The sequence below is a fragment of the Carya illinoinensis genome, chromosome 8 (genome assembly GCF_018687715.1).
Source record: "Carya illinoinensis cultivar Pawnee chromosome 8, C.illinoinensisPawnee_v1, whole genome shotgun sequence".
NCBI classification, from domain to species: Eukaryota; Viridiplantae; Streptophyta; class Magnoliopsida; order Fagales; family Juglandaceae; genus Carya; species Carya illinoinensis.
In genome coordinates, this window is record NC_056759.1 from 31,058,047 (window position 1) to 31,070,352 (window position 12,306).

Consider the following 12,306-nt stretch of genomic DNA (forward strand, 5'->3'; position numbering starts at 1 on the left):
GTCCTTCAAGTGCAAAAAGGGTGATTTGAAATGATAGAGGGGAGATGTTATGTGGTTTCTCTATTTCTACATGTCATAATTCGAATAATTTTGCAGAGCTAATGGGTTTAATTCATGGCCTTTGGAATAACTGTATGTTCGGTTGGACGAGAGTTGAGATTGAGTTGGATTCATGGCTTGTGATTCACTGGTTGAAGACGCAAAGATGTAGTCTTTGGTATATGAAGGATTATTGGGATGAAATACAAAATAGGTTAGTTGGTCTCAGTTTTTCCATCTCTCATGCTTGCAGAGAAAGTAATGACGCGGCAGATGGTCTAGCAAAAAGAGGAGCCCAAGGTTGCACTGAATCTTGGTTCTCGGCGTCCTACCTCCCTTCTGTTATTAGGGGAACTATTAGATTGGATAAGGGGGCTTGCCTTATATTCAGAAATGTAGGAATTCTTGATATAGAAGTTGCGAGGGTATTTGTTTGTATTGGTTTTTGTCATAGGTTGTTTACACTTTTGATTGGATTTATGGCTTCTTCTTTTCTTTTTCTTTTTTGATTAGTTGATATTGTAACCATAGTTTTCCTCTGTCACAAGTGAGGATTCATTAATAAAGTGCTAGAGGTGCTGCCCTCCTTTTGGCTTAAAAAAAAAAAAAAAAAAACTGGGGGAAGATTGATGTGAAGGTGCAGCTAGAAGGAAAGTATGGCATGAGGAAGAGCCAGACGTGGCGGTGGGTCTAGGTGGAGCAATTGACATGATGGTGGCTAGGTTTTTCTCATGGCTTCAGTGCTTGGTGGTCTATTCGTTTGTTGCAGAGTTGTCTTGTGGCATAAATATGGCAATAACATGGGGTTGGTTTTCATTCTTGTAAGTGGCTTGGTGGGTGCTACGCTGGTGGTTCTAGGTGTATCTCGACGTCATGCAGTTGAGTTAAACGATGGTGGCTTCGAGTTTGGCTGACTTTATGATGGTGACCAAGTCGTGGAGGAGGTCTCGGTGGTGCAACTAGGTGGAAAGAGTAGTGAATGGAGAAGGGTTGGTTGGCATTTGGTGATGGAAAATGCTTTCTGTGATGGCTTTGGGACTGTGGTTGACTAGGCTGGGTGTTGATCGATCTCATCTGTGATAGAAGCATACGAATGAATAAGGAGAGAGAGATCATGGAAATTTTGTGAGCGAAACAAGGAGTGAAGTCTAGAGAGAAAGAGGAAGGGTCTTTGGAAGGGTAAGAGGTACTAATGGAAGTAAATCCAAAAGGAAACAAAGTACGTCCTTTATGCCAAAAGCAAAGGAAGACCGAAGACATATGCACATGGCCTGCAACAGCTATGATCTCTTGGAAGGTAGCTAACCCATGAAGAAAAATAAGTCGAGAGATACAGAGAGAAGGAATTGGTGTTTTAAGATTTGCTATGATCAAGATTAGTTTTAATGCAAAATGGGTTGAACTAGTTATAGGATGCATTCATTCTGTATCACATTATATTCTCATCAATGGTACACCACAAGTTTTTTTCAAAGCAACTAGAGGAATAAGGTAGGGTAATCTACTATCATGTTACCGTTTTCTTTTATGTTCTAAAACTTTGAGTGCTCTTTTTAATCATGCTAAGGCAACTCGATCAATATCAAGCATTCCAATAGCTCGAGGCAAACTTACCATTAATCACCTATTTTTTGCAGATAATAGCTTATTGTTTTGTAAAGCCAATTCTTTGGAGTGGAGCAGAATAATTGATCTTCTTGATACCTATGAAAAATATTTTGGTCAAAGACTCAACAAAGAAAAAACATCCATTCATTTTAGCTCAAACATTAACAATGAAACTAAGAAAATTATTCTGAGCATAGCAGGTGTTAGAACCTCATCCTTATATGAAAAATATCTTGGCCTACCTACTCTTATTGGTAGATCTTGTACTCTGGATTTCAACAACATCTTGAATAGAGTAAGAAGCAAAATTAGTAATTAGAAAACAAGGTTCCCCTCATAAGCTGGCAAGGAAATTCTACCGATGCCTATAATTCAAGCTTTAACCACTTACTGCATGGGTGTCTTTAAGCTCCCAAGATCTCTACTCAAAGAAATCAATCATATCATGAATCATTTATGGTGGTGTCAGCAGCAAAATGAGAGGAAGATTCATTGGGTCTCTTGGAGTCAAATGGGCAACGCAAAGATAGCAGAAGGTTTGGGCTTTAGAGACTTGGAGTATCTGTCTTGCTTGCAAAACAAGGACGGGAGCAATTACAAAGACCGGATGCTCTAGCTAACAAGATCTTAAAGCTGAAATAATTCCCTCAATCTTCTTTTTTTGAAGCAAAGCTAGGCTCCAATCCATCCTTTATTTGGAGAAGCTTCTTGCAACTAAACAACCGGTAGAGGAAGGTGCTATATGGAGAATTGGTAATGGCCAACATAATCTAAGCATTGGAATGTTCCACTTCTTGAAGGTATTTTTCCAGGAAAGAAGCTGAGTTATCAAAAGAATCCTCATTAGCATCTCAAGCTATTCCAAACTTATTTTGAGTTGCACTATTATTGGTCAGTTTTCTATCAAAAGTGCATATCATTTGCAGAAAGATATCTTGGATCTTGCTAAAGGGCAAGCCTCAAACTCGAATCCTCTAAAAGAATCATGGTCTAAAATCTAGAAGCTCAATATCCCTAATGCAGCTAAAGTTTTTATGTGGAGAGCTTGCTTGGATTCTCTACCTACAAATTTGAATATGTATAAGAAGAAATTTGTTGAATCTCCATTATGTCCTATCTGTTTGAGGGAAGCATAATCTTCTATTCATCATATATGGGAGTGTTTTGCAGCCAAGGATGTATGGTGTTATATGCTAAGAGGATACAAAAAAATTGGCTTTTCTGCAAGCTGTTTTCTGAATCTTTTTGCAACAATGGTTGATCTATATGAACAAAAACTATTGGAAGAAATTGCAGTACCAATAAAGAAGATATGGTAGAGGAGAAATAAACTAATTTTTCATGGCAAGTTTACTCACCCAACAATTGTAATGCATTTCTCCAAACAAATAAAACAATTGTAATGCAGCAATCAAAACAGTTGCTCATGGAGTTCCAAGAGCTCATAAAGGAGCTGTCAGATTTGACAGAGCTATGGTTAATAGCTACTACAGGTGGGAACATCCTCCTTAGGGTGTCTATAATGTGAACTGGGGTGTAGCAATTAATAAGACCTTCGGCAGAGTGGGTATAGGGATAGATCACGAGAGCAAAATGGTGGCCACAAAAAGAATATAAAGGGATTTGTTTCCTGATTCTCATCTTGCTGAATCCTTTATCCTTGCTATTGAAATTGGCTTAAGATTATACTTGAAGTGTATAACATTCAAGTCATTAATAGCATCGCTCAATCTGAAATTTTTTACCACAACTCAGGAGTTTTAGTCTTGGATGCAAAACATAAACTTTTACACTTTGATAGCTGGAATGCCCATCACATTAAAAGGGATGCAAATACTGCTGCCCATATTTTAGGAAAAAATGATTTAAAGTTATTAGAGGATATTATTGATTTGGAGTAATGTCATTTCCTTCATTTGATAAAGTTTATCAATAAAGCATATTGTTTCTCAAAAAATCAAAAAAGCCCGCTCTGTTAACTGAAAAGACCTATTTGCATCTCCTAAAATTCAGAATCTGTACGATTTTTCAGTTTTCTCTCCCAATGTCTTCCGCCATAAATGTATGTATTATTATAACGGCAATGCTATATACAGTCGTGGAATTGCAAACGTTATACAATCGTTTTGAAAAAGAGTAGAGTCCACAATTAAAAAGTTAGTTTTTTTTCATATGGGTCCCATATTAATTCATTTTTTTTAAAGCGACTGCACGCTGCTTGCATAACCACGACTGCAAATATCATTTCTCTTCTTATAAAGACTATTCGCAGCCCAAGCTATGAGCGATGAAACAAAGTCCCTATTTATCATTAAAAAGAAAAAAAAAAAAAAAAAAAAAAAAAAAAAAAAAAAAGGTAGTGATTTTCGTGTGACATCTAAAATTGAAGAGAAACTAAATGGTAATTTAAATTTATAGGTCTTTTGAGAATAGAAAATCAAATTGTCTTTTTATTTAAATAGTATGAGAGGATATAAGATGGATATTTAAATGATCACAATGAGTGAAGTGAAAGGTTTTTGTTATAATTAAGAGAATAATAAAATTATGGAACCAATAAAATTGTTGATAAAAAAAAAAAATTGAAGACAGTTAAGAAAATGCTGAGAATGATATAATAAAATTTTAGCAATTATATAGGCACTTCTGGCCCTTTTGGGGTCCCAACATACATCTGAGTTTAGTTAACGACATTCCATGTCACAAAGTACAAATTTTCAAAAGGTTTTCCCAATCTGGAGTTTGAAAAAAGGTTAATTGTTGTATCAGATCAGTTTATCAAAACAACCTTTTTCTAATTTCTTTGAAGCAATGTTCACGATTCAATACATAAATTATGATGCTTGTGTACAAGTGCCATTCCAAATTACAAATGGCTTTAATGAATTTCAATTGAAATGAAATGCTCCAAATCTCCTAGCATTAGGATATGGTTACCCAAAGGCAATATCCTTTTTCCATACTCATTTGCGAAGCTAAGATGTTGACAAGGATCTACTAAGATACTTGTTTGAGTAGATCTGAATGAAGAGGTATGCACACGATCAAATCCAATTAGCTGTTTTTCTGGAGCGCCTTTAAAAACTTTTGGCACTCTAGAGAACAACATCACAACATGGCTTCCATCCATATCACCCAGGTTGATAACAGAAATATGCGCATAGAAACTTAGTGTATTGCAAGATTCCACCTCATCAACATGAATAAAATCAAGTCCATCTCTCACCTGGTGCAGTATGTTCTCGCTGGAACCAGCCTTGATTGCTCCCAATAAGCTTATTTTGTTTGGCACTGATAAGAGCTTGTGTGTGAAATTGGTGTAGCTTAAGCCTTGTCCAAATCCATAGACCCTATTTCCATTGTAAAATCTGTAGGTTCTTCCTGGATAACCACGAGAAGGATCGGCCCTCATGTTCATTTCATTCATGGGTATGCTGGTGAATGCCTCAGGATACCAAGTCACGGGCAATCTTCCACCTGTTATTCACATCCAGATGTTACAAGAATCCCCACATTAGAAATATTTCAAGTATTTAGGCTCCACACGGCAATGAGAATTGTAATTACTTTTACACAACACTGAAAAATAAAACCTTGCTCATAGCATTTAGAGTAGAGTCGTGTCTCCCAATCATGTGAGTGTTGCAGAGAGTGACTCATTTCCACTCAAAATCACTTCTGGCAGTTATAACATAAGAGGATAGATTCATAACTTTAGATGCTATGACGAGGATAATTTATAATCATGAGGTGGATACACAACTGCCTATAACAAAAGTACTATTTCTGATACCAACCAGGATTATAGTCTCCAAATATGACTTGAGCAAGTGCTTTTCCTCCCGCTTCACCAGGGTAACCAATCCATATAATGCTTGCAATTCGAGGATCTTCCTCTGCAAATGATACATCAAGGGGTCCACCACCAGTAAGAACAAGAATTACTGGCTTCTTGCTTGCAGCAGCAACAGAGGATACGAGGGCCATCTGTTTACCAGGTAAGAGGAGACTATTCCGGTCATGATCTTCACTTTCTTGGGACAAATCCAGCCCAGCAACTACAATAACAAAATCAGCTTCTTTGACAGTATGGATTGCTTCATCAAATCCATCATCACAATCACAAGATACATTAAAGCAACCAGCTGCATAGGATGTCTTCTTTATGTATGCTTGGAATCTCTCAAAAAGGCTCTTTGGGTTGCAAGGAACACCTATACAGTTAATTAATCACTGGAAAAAATTACGTTCAGTTGGCAATAAGAAGGCTATTTTATTTTATGCTATTTCGTTTCATTTTTATTGCTAAGCATTTTGAATAGCAACAAATTTTATGCATTTGAGAGATGGGATCACCAAAATAAAAGCAGAAGCATTGACTATTTACCAGGAAAAACAAAAAGAGAAACAGGGGACGGCATGCTGTACTGAAAAAGAAATCGGATCATTTACAACTAATATGAAAGTCCCAAATACTTCATGGTCATTCACATATTCCCCAAAATCCGTAATTGAGTTGTGAAAAACTAAACTAGTTGTATCTAATATGACAACAGTAATGAGCATTAAATCATAAAGCATACCTTGGGAATATTTAAATAACTTTATATTAAATCTGACTATAATTCAAAACTTAGATGAATCCATTAACTAAAAAACCATATGGGAAATCATACCTGTGTAGCCACCGCCTAGTTGGCTGACATTGTTTGCCTTTGGGCCTATAACAGCTAGAGAAGTCACAACTTTTTTATCCAAAGGCAGAAACTTTTTATTATTTTTCAGTAGAACAATCCCCTGCCTCGCTGCTTCAAGTGCCAGCTTCTTGTGCTCCGACGTACAGACATCTTTAGGTCCCAATTTTCCGAATTGCCCTTTCCTGGGGTCTCCATCAAATAGGCCGAGACGTAGCTGAACCAAGAAAAGATTGTAAAGAGCTCTGTCTATGTCTTGTTCTTGGACCTTCCCACAGCGAATTGCAGAATGTGTATGTCGAAGCAAATATGTTCCACAATTAATATCCGTTCCTATAATCAAAACTCAGATTGTAACTTGTTGGTGGGGACAGATCCACTAATTGGATTTATCACAGATCATTTTCAAAGTAAATGACTTCTTTTTTATGAGCAAGTAAAGTGAAAATTAATAGCTATTAAGACCTGCTTTAAGGACATCAGCAACTGCATCCTCGGGGGTTTTTGTGAAATTCTGATACTCATAAACAGTGGCCACAGCATCACAGTCTGAGGTGATATATCTGAACTTAATGTCACCAAGGGTTATACTTGTATGAGTCTTATGATCAGTGAAGCTCGAATGTTCAATTTTTCTCATTCATATCAAATAATGAGTTCTCAAAGAACTGTTCTTTCTGTAAATGATGTTTCTCCTACCATAACTGGAGGGATGTTTTTCGTAATGAAATGATCTGAAGTTCTTGGGAAGAGAGAGGGAGAGAGAGAGAGAGAGAGAGTTCTCAAGAACTTTACCCGTTGAAACCCCAATCAGTTCGAGCTTTTTGTAAGAGATCCCCTCGAGCGCACGCAGGAACTCCATTAATTGCATTGTAAGAACACATTAAGCAGCTTGCTTTGCCTTGTTGAATGCAACTACGAAATGGCGGCTGATAAGTGTCCTCCAAATCTTGCTCAGAGACCTACCATCCCAAATGAAACAAGCTAAAGCAAACTAAACCCAGTTGAAATCGGCTAACATACAATATGAAATTAAGATTAAATCTTACCACAGCGTTGAAGCTATATCTACTGAAATTCCGCCACTTTTCCAAGTCATAAGCAGTGAAATGCTTGCAACAAGCAGATACCATTAGTCCTTCACTTCCATCATCCTCTCTCAACACTCTTTCCCCCCCAAATCCATTTCTAATTTTCCCTCCAGCTTTCCGATTCCCACCCTGAAAGCCCCTCACGAACTCCACAGCGTAAGCAGAAGTGACCATCGGGTCTTCCCCCGGTGTCTCTTGGCCTCTCCCCCATCTTGGGTCCCTGAATATGTTGATATTCGGCGCCCAGAAGGTCAACCCAGCTTGTCCAACGTTGTACATTGCTCTGGCCTCAACAGCAATAGCCGATCCAATCAAGAACCACAGGCTTCTATTGAAAGAAGCGGCTGTGACGAGGACTTGAGGGAAGCTAGTGGCTGCGGCAATCTTACCGGTGAAAGAGACTCCGGGGCCATTGGTGGCAATACCATGGAGCGATTCAGACCACCATTCATAGGCGGGTATGCCAAGCCTGGGGATACCGGTGGTGTTGTCTGTTAACTGCCGGATCTTTTCGTGGAGCCTGAGGTGGGAGACGAGGGACTTAGCTCTGGTGGTAATTGGGAGGGAGGTGTCGCAGAAGGAGTAGTGGCTGTGATATGGAGGTTTGCATGGGTACTGGGGTTGTGAATTTGGTGTCGGCGTGATTGGTTTGGCGATGGAGCTGAAGAATTTAAGGAATTCTATGAAAAGGAACAAGAGAATTCTCCAACGGGAAGACATCCTGGACTGGGACAGTGGCAGGGGCGGGTGAGTCTGAGTTCCCAGTTCCGAAAGTTTGTTGCTTTATCTTAGAAATGGATCTCTCTCTATCTTTCCCGATTTGGTTTATCTTGTGATCTGATCTGTCCGTTTTTTTTTTTTTTTTGTTTGGTTTTCTAGGTTTGTTTACATCTTCTAAATTCTTTGATGAGTTTTGCTACATACAAGTAAAGTCGCGTACTAATCTGCGTACTAATATTAATTTTTTTATACTTAAAATTTAAATTAGTATTGTTTTCAATAAAATCTACTTTTTGACCAATCACAATAAATTAGTACACATATTAATGCACAAGTATACTTGCAATTAGACTTTTCCTTCTTTGATTGGCAACTAAATTCCCATCCCATTTTCTCAATAAATTTTAAGAAACCAACTTAATTTTTTTTACAAAATAAGCACTCTATCAGTCTATCTTACACTATATTTTAATATATAGATTTAAAAGGTGAAGAGTGACTCTTTATATTTAAGGAGTGACTATTCATCCTTTAAATCAATTTTTATATATATTTTATAAGAAATAATTCAAGATGTGGAAATAATAATAAAGAAATAATTAAAAAAATTATTTTAATATAATAGAGAAATAATAGGAAATAGAATGTATGAAATTTTTTAAATATGAGTAAAATTTAGAAAAAAATTATATAAAATGTGATTTCCAACTAAAATTTAGAAAAAATTATAGAAAATCAGGTGGGAATACTCAACGACCTTATTAGGTTGTGTCAACTAAAAGGACACTTGCTTTTTAAATCTTAACCTCTTAATCCTACTTATTAAAATTTCATATTTAGTAGCTTTACGTGTAGATCACTTAAATTTAAGATTAACATGACGTAAAAAAATAGATGGAAAATAACCCCCCAACGCCCAAAAATAAATGATGTCTTGATGAGTATCCACGTTGGCTTCATTAAAATCATATTTAAATTTGATGAAAAGTACATATTTTTCATAAATTTAAAACTTCATATCCATAACTCTACATTAAATTAATCATTAGATTCATCAAAATAATAATATAATCTTATTTTTTTAATAATAATAATTTTAATTTTTTATTATTGAGAAGGGGAAAGGAAAACTTTCCACTCATGCTCGTGCCTGGGCCCACTCGTGCCTGGGCTCGCAACAGTGCTTGCATCTTTTGACCGTTGGAGGAATAAATGGAAATCAAAAAAAAAAAAATACATTTAGCTTATGACAGTAACTCTTCAAATTTGAAGGAATCCATAGATTTAATGTAATTCAAAACTTCCCACTCATCCATTTGGCTAACTAATATAGCTATGTTTTGATGAAATTCATTATATTTTACGTTTGGCTAGGCTTTTGATGAAACGAATGCCATCAAAAGCCATGTCAATGCCAATGCTAACACAACTCTACTTTTTTTTTTAAAGAACATACCTCTGTATCTTATATTCATTTATCTGTATTCATTACAGTTTTGTCCTTCATTACATAGTATTGAATACCTGCAGGACCCTCCTCTATCCATATTTGTTCCCCATTTACAGTTAAGGAAAATTTTGCAAGAAAATGAGCTACTCTGCTACATTCTCTATATGTATGTATAAGCTTCCACATTGGCCTGTTCCTCAATATATCCTTAACATCTTCTACCAGCTGACCATGCCATTCCCAATTAGACTCAGAATTATTAACAACCTTAACTATGTTCAATGCATCTCCTTCAAAAACTACCTCTGTCAAATTTAGATCTGCACAAATCCGCAAGGCACACCATAATGCTTGAAGCTCAGCTACTAAAGGGTTGCATACATTCTGCTTTTGAGAGCACACAGATACCATAAGGTCCCCATTCTCATTCCTTATCACTACACCTGCTCCCATTCTCCCTTCTTCTAATTTTAATGTTGCATCCCAATTTGCTTTTATTTGGCCAGTTGCAGGAGCTGTCCATCGACACAGGTCTCTTTGCCTTGTTCCAACCATTTGGCACCTTGCATTTTGTTTTTGAGCTTGCTGAAACTCGGATAAACTGGCTGCAGCTTGCCTGAATATCACATCAGGCCCTTCAAATTATTCTCAAAAACAAAGAAATTTCGCCTTAACCAAATCCTCCTCAACACTACAGCCATAAGCTCCAATTCCTCTTCCTGCAACTTTTCACACCAGTCTGCCCATAACTCTTGCATATCTCTTTCAGTAGATACCCACTTCTGCACTGGGCTTGCTTTGTCTGCCCATACATCCATAGCCCCACCATAACTGCATAGAGCATGTGTAACTGTTTCCTTCTGTAATTTGCATATTGGACAGAAATAATCCCTAACAACCTTCCTGCAAGCCAGATTCCACTTTGTTGGTAAGCAATTATTTAGTGCTTTCCATACAAACATCTTCACTACTCCAGGAATGTTCAATTTCCATATATTCTTCCAAATGTCTGTTACACCATTTGATTCCTCCCCCTTTCCTCTATGCTTCCTACTCATCTCTAAGTGGTATGCACTTGTTACATTAAACTGTCCATTTTTTGTAGGGGCCCATATTAACTTATCTAGTTTACCAGAAGGACTGATTGGTAAACTGCAGACTAGTTTTGCCTCATCTTCATTAAGAATTTCCCTTATCATCTCCTCTCTCCATGTCTTTCATATCCCATCAATTAGATCTTTAACCTTTGCATCAACTGGTAAAGAGTGTCTGGGAGATTGAATTTTGAAAGTAGACAGCTTAGGTATCCACCTATCACCCCATATATTGATATTTTCCCCATCACCAACTCTTCACACCAATCCTTCCTTTAATAAATCCAAGGGACCCCATAAGCTTCTCCACATAGTTGAAGGCCTGTAAGCCAAATTTGCATCTAGTAATTTCCCATGCCTGAAATACTTCTCTCTCAGTATCCTTGCAGCCAAAGATTGTGGATTCACTAGCACTCTCCAGCATTGCTTGGCCAAGGGAGCCTTATTGAAACTCTCAAGCTCTTGGAATCCCAATCCACCACATGTTTCCAGACCCCCATCTTAGACCAGCTTCTCCATTGTATTTTATTATCCTCTTTCTTATAGCCCCACCAAAACTTTGCATCTGTGTTGCTATCTCCTTACATAACTTCTTTGGAAGTTTAAAAACACTCATGTAATAAGTGGGGATGGATTGTATAACTGCCTTTAGCAATACTTCCTTTCCTGAGGGAGACAAGAATTGATTTTTCCAGTTTTGAAGCTTCTTCCACACTTTGTCCTTGATGACTCTAAAAGAGTTATACTTCGATCTACCAACTATGATTGGCAAACCCAAGTATTTTTCACAACAACTCTGCTATCTAGCCCCCATCTCTCTTATAATTCCTTCCTTCACAGAAGCTTTGACTTTAGGACTAAAAAACACTATGGTTTTCTGTTTGTTGAGGCTCTGACCTGAAGCCGCTTCATAAGTCCCAAGAATATCCATTATCTTCCTCATTCCACCCAACTAGCCTTCCCAAAAATGATGCAATCATCTGCAAATAACAGATGGGTAACCCTTAAGCCTCCTCTAGCCACTGCCACACCTTTTAGTTCTGAACTACTTTCAGCCTTATTAAGCAAAACACTTAGTCCTTCAGCACACAAAAGGAACAAGTAAGGAGATAGTGGATCTCCTTGTCTTAATCCTCTTGAAGGCACAATAGTCTCCCCTGGCTTGCCATTAACTAACACAGCATATGTGACAGATGATATGCACTTCATTATCCACCCAATCCACCTTTCACCGAAACCCATCTTCCTCATTATTGCCTCAAGATAGCCCCATTCTACCCTATCATAGGCCTTAGAAATATCCAGTTTTAAAGCCATACTCCCACCCTTACTTCTTTGCCTTGAATTCATAGAATGAAGTACCTCATAGGCTGCAATCACATTATCTGAAATTAACCTCCCTGGTATGAAGGCATTTTGGCTTCTTGAGATAATAGCATCCATAACTTTCTTTAATCTGTTGGCAAGAGTTTTTGGTATAAGCTTGTACAACACATTGCACAAGCTTATTGGTCGAAAGTCATGGACAGTTTTTGGATCACTCACTTTGGGAACAAGGGCTATATAGGTATAGTTTAGAGCAGGGTTCATCTCTCCTCCATTAAGAAACT

The 12,306-nt window shown here is 37.4% G+C and overlaps 2 protein-coding genes across 5 annotated transcripts; both read right to left on the reverse strand.

Moving 5' to 3' along the window:
- Nucleotides 1-4,421: 4,421 nt before the first annotated feature.
- LOC122319117 (probable beta-D-xylosidase 6) lies at nucleotides 4,422-8,246 on the reverse strand. Of its 4 annotated transcripts, XM_043137031.1 has the most exons (8): nucleotides 7,391-8,246; nucleotides 7,137-7,303; nucleotides 6,807-6,904; nucleotides 6,324-6,674; nucleotides 5,643-5,861; nucleotides 5,445-5,543; nucleotides 5,241-5,325; nucleotides 4,981-5,124 (listed from the first exon to the last, which is right to left on the reverse strand). In XM_043137031.1, exons 1-7 carry the CDS (start codon nucleotides 8,150-8,152, stop codon nucleotides 5,279-5,281), a joined length of 1,743 nt encoding a protein of 580 aa, XP_042992965.1. In that variant the 5' UTR covers nucleotides 8,153-8,246; the 3' UTR covers nucleotides 4,981-5,124; nucleotides 5,241-5,278. The 4 variants fall into 4 exon arrangements, with proteins under 4 accessions (XP_042992963.1, XP_042992961.1, XP_042992965.1 ...); XM_043137029.1 differs by lacking the exon at nucleotides 5,241-5,325 and having other exon boundaries at nucleotides 4,422-5,124; nucleotides 7,391-8,244; XM_043137030.1 differs by having other exon boundaries at nucleotides 5,445-5,861; nucleotides 7,391-8,245.
- Nucleotides 8,247-9,623: 1,377 nt separating this feature from the next.
- Nucleotides 9,624-10,660, reverse strand: LOC122274608. The gene is made up of 2 exons (XM_043083631.1): nucleotides 10,278-10,660; nucleotides 9,624-10,218 (listed from the first exon to the last, which is right to left on the reverse strand). Exons 1-2 carry the CDS (start codon nucleotides 10,658-10,660, stop codon nucleotides 9,624-9,626), a joined length of 978 nt encoding a protein of 325 aa, XP_042939565.1.
- Nucleotides 10,661-12,306: the final 1,646 nt, after the last annotated feature.